This window comes from Anoplophora glabripennis, unplaced genomic scaffold, assembly GCF_000390285.2.
Source record: "Anoplophora glabripennis isolate ALB-LARVAE unplaced genomic scaffold, Agla_2.0 scaffold492, whole genome shotgun sequence".
Lineage (NCBI taxonomy): Eukaryota > Metazoa > Arthropoda > Insecta > Coleoptera > Cerambycidae > Anoplophora > Anoplophora glabripennis.
In genome coordinates this window covers 194,581-213,552 of record NW_019417200.1, presented here as the reverse complement: position 1 = coordinate 213,552, position 18,972 = coordinate 194,581, and the positions used below count along the sequence as shown (strand labels likewise).

At 35.0% G+C, this 18,972-nt stretch overlaps 1 protein-coding gene across 1 annotated transcript in view; it reads right to left on the bottom strand.

Annotated features, from left to right (window-relative positions):
* Positions 1-1,375: 1,375 nt before the first annotated feature.
* Positions 1,376-18,972, bottom strand: part of LOC108909762 (dynein heavy chain, cytoplasmic) — a 41,186-nt gene continuing 23,589 nt past the window's right edge. The window contains exons 20-35 of the mRNA XM_018714174.2: positions 17,778-18,151; positions 17,504-17,691; positions 16,978-17,447; positions 14,764-15,452; positions 14,138-14,328; positions 13,510-14,080; positions 10,803-11,001; positions 9,085-10,600; positions 7,253-7,935; positions 6,323-6,536; positions 6,072-6,266; positions 5,697-5,988; positions 5,284-5,636; positions 5,030-5,227; positions 1,867-2,038; positions 1,376-1,778 (exon numbers count right to left, since the gene is read on the bottom strand). Coding sequence (XP_018569690.1) covers positions 1,510-1,778; positions 1,867-2,038; positions 5,030-5,227; positions 5,284-5,636; positions 5,697-5,988; positions 6,072-6,266; positions 6,323-6,536; positions 7,253-7,935; positions 9,085-10,600; positions 10,803-11,001; positions 13,510-14,080; positions 14,138-14,328; positions 14,764-15,452; positions 16,978-17,447; positions 17,504-17,691; positions 17,778-18,151 — 6,574 coding nt within the window. The 3' untranslated portion in view covers positions 1,376-1,509. The remainder of the gene's footprint in view (positions 1,779-1,866; positions 2,039-5,029; positions 5,228-5,283; positions 5,637-5,696; positions 5,989-6,071; positions 6,267-6,322; positions 6,537-7,252; positions 7,936-9,084; positions 10,601-10,802; positions 11,002-13,509; positions 14,081-14,137; positions 14,329-14,763; positions 15,453-16,977; positions 17,448-17,503; positions 17,692-17,777; positions 18,152-18,972) is intronic.

Sequence of the window (18,972 nt, the reverse complement as noted above, 5' to 3'; positions counted from 1 at the left end):
ACTCCATTTTATAGAAAATTTGTGTTAAAATGGGTGAAAATCTGTTATTTGTGCATTAATTCATATTTAGACAAACTGTAATAAAAATCTATAAAAATGTATTACTGGTTGCCTATTTACTACAGAGCTCTCTTGATAGAAAATTTCCGCTGTTATCAACAGCAACAATTTTCGATATTTTGTCGAAGACGCCAGTGATAAAATTTTCATTATATTTGCCATATGCAGCAATGTGAGTAATAAAAAGAAAACGATATTTTGATGTATGCATATAATTTATTTTGTATTACACAATATATTGGGTTAGTTCAGGGGTATTCAAACTGTGTTTTGCGGAACCCTGTAGTTCCTCATCACCCACCTCTGGGGGGGGCTCCGCGACTTAAAAATTAAAAATTTTGAAATTAACAATGTTGATACTACAAAATTCAAAAAAATGTATACCATTACTTAAATTTTTTAGTTTTATAAATACATTCATATAAGAGCTTAAGACGTATGTAGTGACAAAAAGTATTGCAATGCGCTTAATGCAGAATTTGAAGTGTGATTGCAACTTACGTGTTACAATAGCACCATACTATGTAAAAATATTCAAGCACATCCAGTCATTGATTATAACAGGCTGTTACAAATTCCCTTCTCACTACAGGGATCTCAGAAACGGTAAGAGCTAGAAAGTAGCTTAAATGGGGGCAAAGTTGCGTAATCAGGGTAAAGTTTAAATAACTAGATGGATTTCACAGGATCTAACGACACTTACAGTGTACGATAATTCAATAAACAAAGAAATCTAAATAAAAAATTTAGGAAAATTTGGAAAATATATTGAAGATGGATTTTTTAAGCCAAAACGTCTGAATCTGGTTAGGGCTGAGGCAGTCAGTATTGGGGGTCAAGAAGGCTTGCAAAAAATGTAATAAAATTTTGAAGGTCATATTTAAAAAAATGAAGTGGATAATGGTCCTAGAGACGAAACGTTACATATAAAAATTGATTATGCCATTCGATAGAGGGCAAAAAGTGGCCATGAGTGTTCTTCATTTTTCAATATCTCCTCAAACAAGGCTGAAATTAAACAAAAATGGATTTCCAAAATTTTTTTTTTCTCCAAATATTTTGTAAACTAATCATGTTAGCCTTGATTTTTTAGAGGCATATTGTTGGTCCCCCGACTCTTTTCTTCAATTATCCAATAAATATTTACATTTAGTCTTAATTTAATTTTTACTTAGAATTGTAGTACTTAGATATATTTTATACCGTGTTCAAAAATTTTGATAGTTGTGGAGGTTCCTCAAAAAAATCGAAATATTGGCCGGGTTGCGCAAGTCGTAAAAGTTTGAAGACCGCTGGGTTAGTTCAAGAAACGAAAGTTTTTAAAATGCCTTTATTTAATTTGATTTATAACACAGCTGCAGTCAGTTACAATAAATCTACATGAGAATGCAATATAGAATACAATAAGGGTTAAGATATGGGTTGTAATCATTAAAATCCAACAAATATTTAATTAAGAGCAGTAGAGGTAAGTAGAGCCACACCGCGTTCATAAAAGCTATGAGGATCCTGGCCTGGTGCTATATTCAATTCTATTGTATAAAGTAATTCTGTACGTGTTGAGTTTAGGTACAAAGGCAAAGACAGTTTGCCCTCTTTCGGTTTCTCATCACCTGTAACTCTCACCCACCGGAAGAGGGTTATGGGTAGTTCCAACATAATGCTGGAGGTTAACAGAAGCTGATTGTTGCGACATTGAGCTCCTTGCAATTTTATTCCTAAAAGGATGAAATATTGTGTTTAAATAACCACTGTATAAAACATTATTTAATGATTTAAAAAACTTATCAAATAATGAAGACTTACCAACAACAGCAAAACAATCGCTTGGGATAGAGGCTTTATCATTAGAATCGGTAATCGTTACATCCAAATGGAGTTCTTCCAAGGGCCAACTGTTTGCCTGTGCAACACATTGTCTTGTTGCAGTTATATAAGCTTCGGGATTCAACAATCCACCCAACCAGACAGGGAAGCTCTGGAAAATGATAAAAAAATGAAATGGCAACATTTTTTCTCTTAAAATAAAAAGTATACTCATTTCTATCATTTATACAAGGTGAATCTAAAATGTGTATATACACCATAAACATCAGTAGTGTTTCTTTTTGCATAAAAAAAATTTGAGTAGTCAAATTTAAATCGCGCACATGATTTTTAAATAGAAAGTAAATGAGAATAGTTGGGGGGCAAGATAAGAGAAAGGTAGAAATAGGTAGTGTATAATTTTTTTTTTAATATTTTTAATAAAACCTTTTTAATACATGAAAAACAAAAAATTATAAATAGGTAACTAAAAAAATAAGGAAATTGAACGAAAATTAGGTAAATTCTCCGATTTTTTGAAAATTTGTCGACCACTTATTATTAAGTCTTCATGGTTGTCAAAAATAAGCTAAAAATTAAAAACGTTTTTCATTCCCCCCCTATATAAAATTGGTGCGTTACTAGTATTTTCTTAGCTTAAGAATATTTTTGGACCTTTTTTGAATTTCTAGGGGGTGGAGCTGCCCCTTTGGCGACGCCCTTGCTTCAATGAGGTATTTAAAATATTAGACATGGAATTATTCTGCTCTTAAACATTCATCATTTGTGTATCTATTTTTTAAACTAATTTTTAATGTGCTGTAGTGAGAGGTTACATCTTTACTATGAAAGTGTGGTATTTACTTTTGTTGTGTACATGTCGATGAGAAGATTATGATGACTCCAGCTGGCAGGTTAACTAAATGTGTTTTGAAGTAACTGTTAAAGTACCTCATTCAGGATTGCTATTTTTTACTTAACCACAACTAGTACAAACTTCCAAGTTTCGTTTTGCTGACTTCCTTAATATTTCTACGAAGCATTTTTTGACATGTAAACTCGCCATAGTCATTGAGCCACGTCATTGGAAGGTGCCTTAATAAATCTAATATCAAATACATAATTATACTTTTGAGGTAAAAAACTATCGAAGCTATTTCAAAAGTAAAGTTATATCTTAAATTGCTCTAAACTTCCAGTCTGGTCCGTTTACCGTGCCTTGGGGATTGGCCCTTAACGTAATGAAATAGTGGTAGTTATGTGATATCATCATTACTCACCCAGCCCATAATTATATATTTTTCATGGTTACACATACAAATATGCATAATGTAATGAGTTACGGAAGCATTAGCGTCCTTATCTAAAATAAATATTTGGATAATCGATTTATATAAATAGCCCCGATTTTTTATATAATTTAGTTCTAATTTGAATGTACTCTTGAATGTATTACTGTTCAGCTGTAAACAAATAAATAAGTTATAATTCCGAAGTGTTTTAACTAACAAGAACCTGAAACACGACATTGGTTATTTAACTGGCGCAGTCGGTAGGATCATCCAGTATATTAAAGAAGCCACATATCCCGGATCGACCGACGATTTCTTCAATATACTTCAGTCTCAACTGTTAAGGGTGATCAACAAATCAGCACGAACTACACACCGCTCAAGTAAGTCACAGCCAAATTCCTTTTTCATAATTCCCTGCCTTAGGAAATTCATAATTGGTATTTTTGGTAAAATTAGAACTCACTACCGATAAATTAATTAAACTTTGATTGTTTCTCAAAGGATTGATTTCTTTTAAGGTAAAATAACTTGACTGTATATCAAGTTTTAGGATTAAAACTATATGAACGATTTACTCCGCGAATTGGATCAGATAGAAATAAATATGGCTACTAATTACCAATTATTAAAAATGTTTATAGATGTGATTCCAACATTTTCTGGAACACCATCAGTGTTAAATGATTTTTTAGCCGCCTGTGATGAACTCGTTACATCTTACTATACGGAAAATAACGAGATTCAAAATAAATTCATTTTAAGAGCAATCAAAAGCAAATTAACGGGACAAGCTCAAACAAATGTTTCTACCCGTCTCGAACTCAACAATTGGGAACAGATTAGAAATCTATTGATCGAAACATTTGGAGATCCACGTGATCTACCTACCTTACAACAAGATCTTATACACCTTGTCTTTGATGCAAGAGCAGAAACTCTTATTGGCTTTAGTAATCGTATTTTACAACATCAATCATTACTCATGTCGAAACTAAAACAATCTGGTGAAAGCATAGAGGTTAAGCGAGCACTAAGTATTGTTTATAATAAATTAAGCTTAGACACTTATGTTAGTAATTTACCGACATATTTACAACAAATGGTCCGTACTAAGGAAATAAACGATCTAAACGAAGCAGTAACATTTATTACAAAAGAACAACAATTTCAGTCTTATCAAAGATCACTTAAACAAACCCAACAACACCAATCACCTTTACAATCTTATTCACACCAAAAACAACANTTCCGAAGTGTTTTAACTAACAAGAACCTGAAACACGACATTGGTTATTTAACTTGGTGTGGTTGATAAGATGATAAATTTAAATTGCTGAAAATAGACAAACTTTTTTCTAGATGACTAAAAATATTTCAGAAAATTTCTCTTATTTCTCTGCTTTCCCCAGAGAGCAATTTTAACTCTTAAGATAATATTTAACTTGGAATTAATTTTTTAATCATTTTTCTTTATCGCAGTTAAAATTTGGATCAAAATCCATCACAAAATCCGCATTAAAGTGAAATTTAACCTTTAGTATGAAACTAAAAGATTGGGATCTTATTGTTCTTGACTTATGACTTGGCAACCTCAAAATTCCTTAGTAAGCATACAAAAATCCATGTGCACCTTCCATGGACAGCGATTCTCAAAATTTACATAAATAGATACATTTTAAATCAAATATCCGGAAATATTATTCGTAATTTTGAAAAATAAATCACTGGACTCATTTACATCGCGTGTTACATCTGCATTTAAAATATATGTACGCCGTTAAATTCTACTCTGTGTAAGGTTTAAATTTAAGAATATTTTAACATTTTCTTAGACATTTCAACGTAAGATCACATATTCAATAATTTACCTGTAACTCTTTTGCTCCAGCATTAGACACCAACTGTGAAACTTGCTGAAGTTGTTTCACTCGCTGACTGAAATCTGTAATCCACTGGATAACGGTGCAACCTTTCGGAACCGTATAACGATGCCAATTCACTGGTATTATTCCACGAACTAATTCGCCAAGCATGGTACGATGATAATTGGTTTGTTTCTTCTCTCCCTGTAAGAAAATTAGTAAACATCCGTTTCTCATAAGTTTGGGTACATTTCCCTTACCTGACAAATTAATAAAACGTCATTAAGGTCGTGCAACACATCTTGTAATAACCTCGAAGCCGAATTAACTTCCCTCTCAAAGTATCTATACAATGGATCTTTGATATTTTCGACAGTTCTTCTCAACGTCTGTAGTGAAGTAGGTAGCAATTTCATCCAAGTAACAGCACTGTTATGTAACGTTTTCATCCAGGACGGTCTGCCGTCTATTTGAGCTGCATCCGTGGGAGAATTATCGTCAACGGAATATGCAAGTTCGTCATCGTCCTCTAACTGTTGCATCTTAAGTAACTTGCTGATCAAGTCAGTTCCTCTGGTTGTCAATAGCACCTTTTCAGCGTTATTCGGTAAACCTAAAATATAAAATCGGTGATTTAATCCATAAAAATTTAATTTTTTATCAAATAACTTACCTAACCAAGCTGGAGTTTGGCGATCCGACAAACTTTCGATCCACTTCAAGAAGTGATCCCTTCTTGTACCGTCAGGCATTGTGATGTGACGGTTTCCACCAGGACCATTGTCTATATTTGCAACCAAGGCAAAGTCACCTTCAAAACTCTTGGGCGTGAAAAGTTTGTTCAAGAAGGAATGTAGAAGCCTCTGGTCAAAATCGTTATCGATTTTACCACCATAGATGGACTGAGAGAGAAGCGTTACTAGGGCATCCCATGGAACTTTTTCTGGGGGCAAATTCGTACGACCCTAAAAGAAAATATCAGTTTATATAAGAATTATAACTATTATAGATCAAAAGCAATTTTATGCAGATGTTCTGTTAGATTTACCATTGCTGTGGCATCGATCCATGTGTCCAATGTATCGCAAGCAACTCGTAAATCTGACTCGCTAAATTCGTAATATTTCGCCCAACCCAGTGGACAGTAACGCAGCCTTTCCTGGACAATGGCGTGGAACCAGGCAAGAAGGAAGTACAGTCTAGCCCTTTCACTTGGTGCCTTCATCATCCTACTTGCCGGCACCTAAAATTATAATTTAATGTTAGTCAATTAAAAACGTTACAATCTGACAAACTTACAGTGCTGAATGTTCTCAACAAGTTAGCTCTTATACCCGGTGGAGGTTCAAACATGAAGATCCTTCCTGCCCTCAACAGATTAACAGGAAGTTTTGGGTTAATTTCCATAGTGAGAAACAGGCGGAAGTTGGCATGTGGTTGAAGTGAATGAAGTTTCTTTTCCAGCTGTACTAACCATTGCGGTGCCAAGTGCACATTCTTAAGCATAACCCACCTAAAAAGCATATTTTATCTTAACAGACTGTATTCTGTATTAATTCTGTATTCAGTCAAAAAATCAAAATCAAATCGCAATTTTCATTATTTGTTAATCTGTATTTTGCGTCTTATCTGCAATTTGTAATGTGCCGTTCATTTCCCATAGTGTTCCAATATGCTCAACCCGCACATGTATACTTGGAATGTTCTATTGTTGTTACAGACGACTATTCAAGAGATTAAATGGCGAGTGTAAAATAGCAAAAAAAGTGAAATACGACAGGAAAAAAAATTGAAATTGACAACACTTAATATGCAGTCTGTAGAAAGATTCACCGATATTTAAATTGGTAAAGATAATCTAATTTTTACAAAAATCGACATAACGCTTTACAAAATGATACATCCAAGGAATTGCCTCCCTACAGTTTTATCTGTTGCCACGGGCATACATGTTGAAAATTAATAGTTTTTAATTATATTGGTGCAGGAGTAAAAGTTAGAAATCATTAAAAAATTTAGCAGCCATACATTATTTATCTTATATTGATGATCAATTTGAATTCTCAAAATACAGCGATTAGTGAATTTGTGTTTTTAAATCTACACGTTAAATTCATATCACTGAACACGAAATACAATCTGCTGATATCTTATGTATAATTTACAGTCAATTGTCAACATGTTTTTATAACTGACCATAAGTATAGATTAAAAATAAAATTAATTTACCTGCCGGTCTTGCAAGCCATATTGATAGCTCTATCGGCTTGATTGAAACCTTCGGCTGAACCAATGGCAATACTGGAAATCTGCTTATTGAGCTCAGCAGCTAGATCATCGACACGACTGGAAGCATCAAAGCCTGGTACAGAACACAGTAGAGCTGGAACATTTGATCGAATTTCCCTCTCAACACAGAATGCTAGGTCGAGTTCCTTTTCGGCTTGATACATGAAGTCCGCCCCAAGAGCAGAAGACACGAAATTGTGAGCAGCCGCTATAACCCTGTCAGGTCTAAACGCTTGAATGACAAGTAACTGGTACATGGCGGTACCAATAGGACTGAGCTGTTTCTCTTCAATCCACAACTGAGGAACTGCTTGTTCCGGAGTGCCCTGTTGCAGCCAGGCACCGAATTCGGGCATCTCTTTGATTTTTTCAGACAGTTTTTTGAACGCAGGCAAGCGTAAAGTAAGTCTAGTTATAGCTTCTTGCTGTTCACTCGTCAAACCGTCAACTATAGGACCTGTTGAACTGCTGAATAAACCCTCTTTTCCACGAAGGAAGAAGTTAAATTCTTGATCCAGATTAGGCTCGGACGAAACACCCTTAAGATGGATTCGGCACAAGAGAATGGCAAATGTTAGACGATCGTTGTGGAGCATACCTCGTGCAACTCTTTCATATACCACCTAGAAATTACATTATATTCATATATCACTTTGTATTCCAAAAGGTGGAGTTTATAGTGCCAATTCATCATACTAGAAACAATCCGAACACATAAGTAAAGAGCATCAGCTTCTCGCACCTACATACATATGTTTAACAAAAAAATGTGATTTCGATTTTAGCCACCAACAACTAAAATGTATAATTGATGATTGCAGTAACAAAACCGATAGTATCTTTTTACTTTTATACACTACCTTTTTTTCAGAGCTGTAGTGATAAGCAGAGCGGACAATTTGTGACTTTAACCTTGAACATAGATATGTCATTCATAAACCTAGATACATTACCCATGACGCAGTGGCGTGTCGGGTATGCATCGGAAATTTACGTGATAATTCACGAAAATTCCACGGTACATACATTTTTAGGCATTATAAAATATTTAGAAAATCAGAAATTGTATACTACATATTTATTAAATAAAGTTTGGTTAAAAATAGTGTCGTTCTTTTAATTGGAAATTAGGAGTCAATGTAACGAATATCCTCAGGCGACGCACATGATAGAATAGTCCAACTCACGTTCCATTCATAACAGGGCTGCAGTTTGAATTCTGACCAATAGGAATTCGATAAACGCAACCGATGTCGACGGATAGACTAGAGATGGGCGCGAGTGTCATTTCATTTCTTTAGAACTAAATTAACTTAATTATTTTCTCGTTATTTAACCTGTTCACATGATTTATGGATTTTATATAAAGGGTACAAATCTTCGCGAGGATAATAAGATATATTTGCTATACATAATATAATAATTATATTTTGCATAGTTTATACACAATACATTTTTGAACGCATACACATCTCTACCAAAATTTGACCTATTCTTCGGGTTAAAGTCACACATTGTCCGCTCTCTAGTGATAAGTGTTCTTTCATTACTTCATTGAAGCTTAATTTTCTTTAGAAAACGAAAAGATATAACTTTTTAATTCGAAACTTTTTAATTCTGTACATTCTTAAGAGAGTTTTAAATTTTATTCATTATAAACTCCACACCCTGTATAAGAAAATATTCTTAAATATGGAAAAGGAAAATATTCCACTTATATGTTACAGTATTTGAAAAACGACAATTAAGAGCAAAATACTTTGTTGACTTGCCGAGAATAAATCTGATGTAATAACGTTCAATCTGGCTTGGTAATCAGAAACATCATCAAGTTTGGAATTATTGTGCAGGACGCTGCTGAACATGTCCAGGAACATTTTAAGTGAGTACTGGTAGAGGAAATGTACTTGGTTGAGGCTGTCCATTGTAAAGTAGGTATTACTACACGCTTGAGAAAGAGGCAGATACTGTTGGGAAACCGCTTCGATCTCAGATATAACTTTATCCGTTTCCTCAACCTTTTGACCAATTTCAGCCGCTTCACGTTTGAGTGTCTCAAGTGTGGTAATAACACTGTCGTCATCTAAGATTTTACCCTTCGCGTCGTTCAATGCTTGCAGTAAAGACTTTTCCAATTGTCTCAACCTCAAATGGAACTCCCCTTGAAGTTTTAACAGATCTGAACGTTTTGCGTCGATATCGGGTCTCTCAGCCTTCAATACTTGGTTCAGGCACTGGCTTTGCAACGAGCTTCTGGTAACGGTGAAGTTAACGAATGTAACTCGAGAGCAAATATCTGGAGGAAATTCTACAGTAGGATCACGAGTGGACAAGAAAATAACGAAAGAAGGTGACAAATCAATATCTTGATCTCCCAAAGTAATCAAAACACGACCGCCTGTTCGTCTCAGTTCTCTGTTCAACACAGGATTCAGAATGGCGTCATAATTTTCAACATCTTGTACGAGGAGCGGATTACCAAAACGTAAAGCAGATTCCAGGTTTTTACGGAACGAATCATCAAGGAAACTGGTCTTAGTAATCTTCTTGTCTTTAAATTCGTTCATAATGAACTCAGTAGCTTGTCCAGAAGGATCGATAATGAGTGGATACCTATTGAATCTCTTCAACATTATGGCATTCTCAGTACATAAATCATCGGAAGGCAAAGCATTAGCCTGCCATCTAAGACGTTCATCGGGATTGGAAAGATATTCGGTTCGAGCTATGTCAGGTCTGTACTGTATGGCGGCTTGGGTCAAATGCTGACACCACGTGGTGAATAAACTTTGCCTGTAGTGCTGATCAAAGTAACCACCATAAGCTATAAAAGCTGCTGAGAGGAGTACGTCTCCTACGATCGTAGACATCTGAGACCTGAACGTTTCACTGGTAGCCTCCCATCTTTCCCTTTCTATAACCAGGGATTTCAACAATGCGATCGACCTATCGACTTTAGCCTGAACATTTTCCAAGTCAGTTTTTATAGCCTGTGCCTGAGAAATAAGTTGGGCATATTCTTCTTTGTATGAAGCTATACTTTGCTCAAGTTGGCTAATGAGGTTCTTAACTTCCTCGCCTCGCTTTTTGTTAGTTTCAGCTTGTTTCTCAAGTGAATTAAGTTCTTCTCGCAAAGGTTCCACTTTCTTCAGCATATCGGCATACTGAATTTGTGCCATAGCCCATTTTACTAATGGACCACAAGCATTACTGGCATGATTTACTTTCTCGAAATTATAATCGGGATTACTCAGATAACGGCTCTTCATTTTTTCACGTACATCATCGCTGGAATATAAGAATTTTTTAAGGAAATGTGTTTTCATAAAATCCAACAATATTCAGACTATTTTAAAATTGTAAATTTTAAAGTAAATCCACCACTACTCTATTAATATGGAGATGTGTTATAGACACTAACATGCTTAAAAAAAAAGTATGGAAACTAAACTAAAAAATATATACAATATACAAGCCTAATCATGCATACCTAATGTCTTCTGTATTGAAATTGTTGACGACAGTATTGATGAAATTATCACGCATGATGACTGTACGAATTGACTTCCAATCACTTGCATTTTCACCAAGCAACAAGCAAATAGACTCTAAGGCCAATTTAACCACAGCGGGAGGATTTGCCATTGTACGGATTTCAACCAACTGTTGTTTTTTGATAGATTTTACGGCTGTGTGGATAAAAATAATGCAGGGTTAAAATAAAAAATAAACTGTGTAGATCTGTAATGAAACACTAAATACATGTAATATTTACAATTTAAAAATGGAAAAATTATTAAAATAAGTTGTTAAACTTGAAAAATTTTACTAGATAAAAGAAATTATTTTTCTTATTTCTTTTTTATTGTAATTTTTACTTTTTCTATTTGTTAGATTATAAATATTTTTGAAAATAACTATTAAAACTCGTTAATATAATGTATATTAGCTTGTTTAAAAGATATCTATTCATTGCGATCATATGGTGTAGATTAAAATGTATCTGTAAGCAAAAAATAAAAATAACATCATGCTCTGTCAGCCGTCAGCCAGGGAAAAGAACACTGAAATATGATACAAGACGGCTGGAATCAGCCTTACGTTAAGTTCTCGCTGCCAAAGTTAACAATAGTCGCAATGAAGTTCTCCCGCATTATAACTGATCGAATGGAACGCCATTCACTGGCATTCTCGTGTAGAAGCAGGCACACCGACTCCAGTGCCATTTTAACGCTGTGCGGAGGATTGGCCATCGATCGAACTTCCACCAGGTGTTGCTTCTTTATCGATTTAACAGCTAATAGTTCATAAAAAAGTTTATATATAAAAAATTTTGTATTCTCTGATCAGCACTCTACATGTACCTAAAATTAGTGATAATGAATAATTCCTATAATTTACAAATGCAAACAACCTATTAATTAATCTGAATTAGGTAATGCACATACCTTACTAATTAATTATTGAGATTATGAGACCTTAATACCAAAAAAAAAAAACGTTATATTTATCTAAATGAAGTTTAATTTCCAGTTTGGAAACAAATTCAATTTATTACATACTAAAAAACCTTTTAATTAAAAAAATAGATCAAAAGTAAACTAGTCGTTTGCAGTAAAACTAACTGAAATCGGTGTTTATTTTTAGAGGTGTAATAATTTTGTCTAGAAGTTTATTAAAGATCGTTTAAAAATCTTTCAAAAAGTCGGTGTTTTAACTCTTAAAATGAGATAAAAGTTACCAATTTTGCAACATACTTAAAGAAAATTTATTTTATATAATTGCAAGCATTAGAATCTGCGAATCATCTTTACCTTGATATACGGGGTGTCCCAGACCACGCGTCCACCCCTTGTAAATTCCAAAGTACATGGTTCTGTCAAAAATGGTTAAGATGAAAGTTACTGGGTCTCCAAGGGTCACATATTTTCGTGACCTTGAAGGCCATTGTCAAGGTCATTTCAAGGTCAATCTAGTTTATTTAAATGGGAACCATTATTTTCAACGGGTAACTTCAAAATTTTGCAACATTTATCTGCCACATTTTTCGCTAAACCTTAACTTTGCGGGGTCATTTGGGTGAAAAGATTCAATAAAAAAAAATGACCTTCACGTGACCTTGTCAACCCCGCTCTTTCCAAATCCGGGGTTGAATTTAAAAGTTCCCATTTAAAAAAACTAAGTTGACTGAAAATTACCTTCAAGGTCACATACAAGGTCACGACAATATGTGTATCTTGCCAACTTTTATCTGAACCATTTACAATAATAATTACTTAATCGGAATGGAAAAGGTAGTTGCAAAATACGTTCCTAAAATATCAAATGTGTTTTTTCATGAAAGCAGGTAATGTTATTGATTTGGAATAAAAGGGCCGTTTTGTTAATATATTCAAGAGGGCTCTATATTCATAGATTTTTATTACAGTTTGTCTAATTTGAATTAATGCACAAATAAGACTTTCCCACATTTTATCGCAGATTTTCTCCAAAAAATTGACTTGGTTTGAAATTCAAATTACTTTTTGGTGTAAAGAAATTTGTGATTTACGATACCGCTTGTTCAAAAGCGGCAAATTACTAATTTCTTTACAACAAAAAGTAATTTGAGTTTCAAACTAACTCCATTTTATAGAAAATCTGCGTTAAAATGGGGGAAAATCTGTTATTTATGCATTAATTCATATTGAGACAAGTGTGTAATACAATGTATAAAAATGTATTGCTGGCTGCCGATTTGCTACAGAGCGTCATTTTGTTAAAAAAACTAAGGCCTGATAGCTAGGCACCCTTACACTCAGTCTTAGACAAATCCTAGTTTAACTTTTTGAAAAAGCCGAAGTAAAAAAATTATGATCAATTTTCTCGTTAATAAAGACCTTTAGGGCCTTCATGAATTTAGAATTTTGATACTTTTTTCCACCGTTCAGTTTGTTACTAAGTGTAGAATAAAAATAATTGACAAAAAAATCTTTAGTGAAAAATAAATCATTACTAAAAATAAATTTAAAAAAATAACTTCAAAATTATGTTAACTTTGTTACATATTAATTTTTCAAAAAAGTACCGTTGGAAAAATAATTATATTTATGAGTAGAACACCTTCTCATAGGTACCAAAACTCTGCATTTGACTCTTTTCATGCCACATTTTTTAGCCCATCATAAATTCATAAAAAGAATAAATATTGGACTCACCAGTCTGTGCATCAATAACAGCAGGTTCCACCTGCTCCAAATCAGCCATGACCTCCGAACGTTTCTGTTCGATGTGCACCGTCTGTTCCGCCAGCTGCTGCTGAATCTCCTGACTCTGCACCTTCTTCTTTTCCGCCTCCTGTTGGTCTTTCACCATCTGTTTCAATTTCGCGTTCGCAGCCTCGTTCTTCGCTTGCAATTCCTGTGACTTCACGGCCAGACTCTTCTGCATTTCCTCGACTTGTTCCACGGTTTCCGCGATCTTGCTCAAACCAACGTTCAAGTGCAACTGCTGTTCTTCCAAATCAGAACGCTTTTCGTTGTGCAGTTTAACGAAGTGGTGGATGAAGTCCAGATAGTGTCTTGGGGTGATTGCCATGGTACGTCCGCCCCTCTTGGCGAGGCGGCTGTTGGCTTTGTGGAGGGTTTGGTGAACATACACGCAAGCGTTGATGACGGCTTCCCTGTGGCTCGGTGTGGCGGGTATACGGGTGCACGAAGCAGGGAAGAAATCTGGACATTTCCATGTCGGTTTCTCCAGATCCAATCGGTTTGTAAATTCTTTTCCAACCTATAAATATATATGAAATCGATTCAGTCTTTCACTGAATGTATCAATAAAACGTACCTGGAACAATGCACCGTCGGACCAATCTCCGAACCAGTTGAGAACGCATCTGTTGAACAGAGCAGGAGAAGTAGCAGCTCGATCTTTCAGTCCATCAGTAGATGGATTCATCGTGAAGACTACGTGCAAGTTACGCATTACTTGCTGTGTAAACCATTTGTAAAGCTCGTCATTCGAGTCCAACATTAAACCTAAATGAAACAATTTGTGGCATCAGCAAACTAAATTATTGTACAGTTTTACAAAAAAAGTAGACCAACCTATGAACTACGAATTCTTTGAACAAAATTAATTATTTTACTTTTGCCTTCGGATGGTTCAGAATGGTTCCGAATCAGGTTTGAATAAAACATCTGTGAAATTTTGAACCATTCAAAGTAAACTTGAATATGTATTTCAAACTGCGCATGATTAAAAACGGTTCGGAATCAGATTAAATTGGATCCCGAAGAAAGTTTTACGGTTGTAACCAATACTAGCGGACATCGAGTACTCAAACAAAATTTTTATTTTGTACTCGGATACCCGTTGGTATCCTTAGTTTAACAGCATGATCTACTTTTATTTAACGTGTCTATTTTTTTTATTTTCATCCGACAGTTAAAAATGTGTTAAAAAATATTCACCTTCTCTTTGGGCGCCCTCCTTGCATTGCGTCATAAGAGTCGTATACTCATCTCCTTCAAACAATCCAGGTACTTCGCCGTTAGCCAGCAGAGTATTCATCCTTTCCAAGAAGCTGGAGTCTAACATGTTCGATTCATCCAGAATGAAGGCAATTTTTTCATCTTTGCAACCACTTCTACGCAACACCGATCGTAGATCTTCATCGAAATCTTCAGCAGTATATTTATTGTGGACTTTGATTTGGAATATCGAGAGACCATTCATCCAAGCGACGAATCTAGACAGAGTAGTCTTTCCAGCTCCTGACACACCAATGAGCAACAAGTGTCCTTGAGGTTGCCTGAAGATTCTGTCGATTCTCAGTACGTGGTCTAAGACTTCATCGAATAATACAAGGGGAACATCGAGTTCTTCTTCATAGAATACCTTCAATCTTGCCTTGACGTATTCTCTGAGCTGTTCTCTTTCAACTGGAACGTAATCTTTGGATAACCAGTTACTGTAAAGAATAGGTCTTTCCAAAGCTTTCTCGCAATTAGCTGATGGGAAATGCTTCAATGCAACAGCGTCGATGTTTTCGTTGGTCCATCGTCGTTCAGAATCTTCCACGAGTCTGTCTTGGAAGAGACGCAGGGCTTCGTGAGCCCAGAGTCGGACTAAACCCTCTACTGCGAGGTTGTCCAAAGGTCTAAAAAAGACAAATTGTGTGATTGAAATTTTAATTCAACAAAAGTGTTTGATACAAAATACTGCAAAATAGTTAAAAGATAAATTGTGTCAAATGAGTATAACCTGAGTAACCATGTAATGGAAATCGTGAGTGTTTTTATTTTCATCGTAACTGATAATATAAGAAGTATTAAACTTAAAACATATTTTCAGTATCTTAAAATACATAAATTTTATAAATACAATTAAAAAAAAACATGATTATCCATCTTAATTTATTTATAATTAGGGATACGTAATTTTCGCAAAAAAAAATCCAATTTCGCAAAAGTAATAAGCGAACATTGCTGTTGTTTCTACATTCTCTTCCAAGAGCCTGGTCCTTCTGATTGTGATGACAATGTTGTAGATGCTGAAAAATCGCTCCGCATCAACACTATTTACAGGACTCCATAAACTTTGAATTGTCGCTTATGCAAAATTTAGATGAATGTATTTAGTTGCCCATAAAACCTGAAGAACATCAGAAGTGTCTGTTTTATCTGCTTCAGCTAAGAGTTGTCGATGAAAGCGACTGTATCCGTCTATAAGCTCATCTTGCGGGATATTTTTTAAAAACGGAATTTTGGAAAAACTAATGTCTAAGAAATCTTTCCTGAGCAACTGTGTAACAATAGCTATAGAGGGACAAAACAGCGTACCAATGTGTTGGTAAGCATCGTTCATTTCATTAGACTTCACGTGATGGATTAATTTATTCAAGATTTTACCAGAAGCGCATCGCTTCACGTTTATTTCCATATTTCGCATTTATTCACATTTTTTCCGTAATTTCGCATTTATTCGCACTTTACGAAATCATGAATCAAAAATTATGTATCCCCAATTATAATTAAGAAATAGTTTTTTCTAAATACGAACCAATTTGAACACTTTGAACATTTCCATAGCAATCTGCAATTTTTATTATAGAGGCAAATAAAAAGATGTCACACTGTAATTTTTATTACACTGAAATATCGTATGCCCTACGTGGAAAATACAGAAGAGATAAGAATAATTGAGATTGCGTAAATTAGCAAACTAACTGAAAGCGAATCAGGGCAGTTGTCAACGTCGATCATCTGAGGTGTGGTCCCTGACTGTAAGTTTAGTTACGCGACTTTGCGGTATACTGTTTTGACATGTAGATTTTTCACGGGCTGTGCGTTCGGACCCAGAATTGAAATATAAGTCGCTTTTGGGACTAACGAACCGCGACAACAAAAGTTTTTAAGATGCATATTTTCGGATAGAAGAAAAATATTCAGATATGTAACAAAAACAATTTGATAACACAATGCGATGACATGACCCCAACATAAGGCGAACATGCAACTACTTATTTTATTGGCAAATGAAATTGTACTAACACTTGTCAAATTTAAAACGTCAAATCTAGCGAAGTTACAAATTTTGTCATTATGAAAGCTGCCATCAAATTGTAAATCTGCACAATTTACATATACAAATACGGATACTCAATTATTTAATCTAGTCCTTACCTTATGGCCTCGCAAATTCCTCTAACCCATCTGGTCATTTCACGAGGAGAGTAAACGTAATGAGGCTGCATGTCTTGCGTGAATCGATCTTGGGAAGCCAAATAGAACTCAACCATGGCATTGGTCAAAGGTTCCGCATATCCCTTCAAACCGGGAGCCAATCTCAACATCGCCCTGGTAAATGTTCCATAAATCTGTTTCAATGACGTCTCACCCGGATAATCTACATAAATTACTGGGACATGTCTTAAGAATCTGTGCGAGAGTGGTTTTCTGCCTGGATCGGTGGGAGGATTACAGGCACCGACAAACTGAATGCGTTCCAGCGTTACCCAAGTCTGGTCTGAAGCACGGTAGAAACCTTTTTGTTCAACGATTTGACGTAAGAACATGATTACACGTTGTGTGCCATAGTTGTCCATATCGGGCAAATTTATTTCATCACAGAATAGAACTAACCATTTGCCAAGCTGAAAGGATACATTTGTTAAGTTTTTAAATAACATTCCATGATTTATATTCCTACCTGAATCGGGGCCAAAATAACACCATTTGGAGTTTTTCTATATTCACAGTAGTGATCGAATGTTTTTAACAGCAATTCTGGAGTAGTAGCCGAGGAGAAGTTCAATCCAACAACTTCCATATCTGGCAAGGCTCTCAGTGCAGAGAACAAGGTCATTGTTTTACCAGAACCAGGCGGACCACAGAGTACTACAAAAGATATATTGATTCTTCTTGATTACTGTTTCGTACTAAGTAAAATTATTAAATATGGAAAGCTCATTTGAAACACTTACCAAGAGGTTTGTGTTCAGCCAACCAGGTGTACAGCAGTGACTCGTGACGCACAGTGTCTAGCGTCGGCACCACAATATCGGGAGACGCGACTTTATGTGTTTCAACTTCAATTTGTGGTACTTTATTAGACCACTGTGACCATTCACCCTCTATGGTGACTTCATAATCGATAATACGCATGTTGTTATCGGGTGGTAGTGGTACGGTCGTAACAGATCTGATGAAATCTCCGAGTTCAGATCTCACTTTCAATTTGGCATCACCAGCAAAACTCCAAAGGACGGAGTATACCAGACATTTAGGAATATATTTCTCCAAAGATTCACTCGATAGTGGAAAATCGGAATGGGAATGGTTGTATAGTAGAACATTTCTAAAACAAAACAAAATACACTATTGTCTTTTGTTTTTGCAGATGAAGGTCAGGTGTGCAGTGCGAAAGTAAAAGAGGGGCCGGCCTAACGAGTTCTTTTTGTTATCGGAACTCATAGAGTAACCGTACGTTCTCTTATTTGCATACCGCACCTGCCAGATGAAATTAGTACTATTCTAAAAATAGTTTTCGAAAAAAAAAAACAATTGACTGTTTTGATGTCAACTAGCTTCTATGTCGTCTTTTATCAAGTACGTTCTGTCAAAGTACAATTTTGACAGAACGGTTTAGATAAAGATAAATCTTTTTCAGGGAATTTAAATTTTACGGATTTTGTTCAACGAATGGTCAGACCAGTCAAAATCGTTTAATAACAAAAGCGTAACAAAAATTTCACATTTGAACAAATATTGAAATTGGTGAGAGGAAATGGTTGAGCTAAATAGGCCAAGCAAATAAAATTTTTACTCGAAAAAATTCCTACCCCCGATATTATTGTAAAATTGTCTAAAGGAACATAATACAAGACATCTCTCATCTCGTGAGTCAAAAAATTTTATTAGCTAACTTTTCTATTTAAACAAGTAAGTGAGGAAAACAGTTTTTTCACTTTGCAGGGAAAACCATCAATTTTTGGTGAAAAGTGACTCACAGACAGTTTGTAGGGAATAAAATTATCTACAAAATGAGACTTGTTAAATTAAAATCGGTTAATAAACAAAAAAGTTATTGCAAAAAACAAAGAAAAGTGCCAATTTTTTAATTTGTTTATAACTATCGCATTTATTGTTAAAATTTTATAAAACCTATGACAAGTTGAG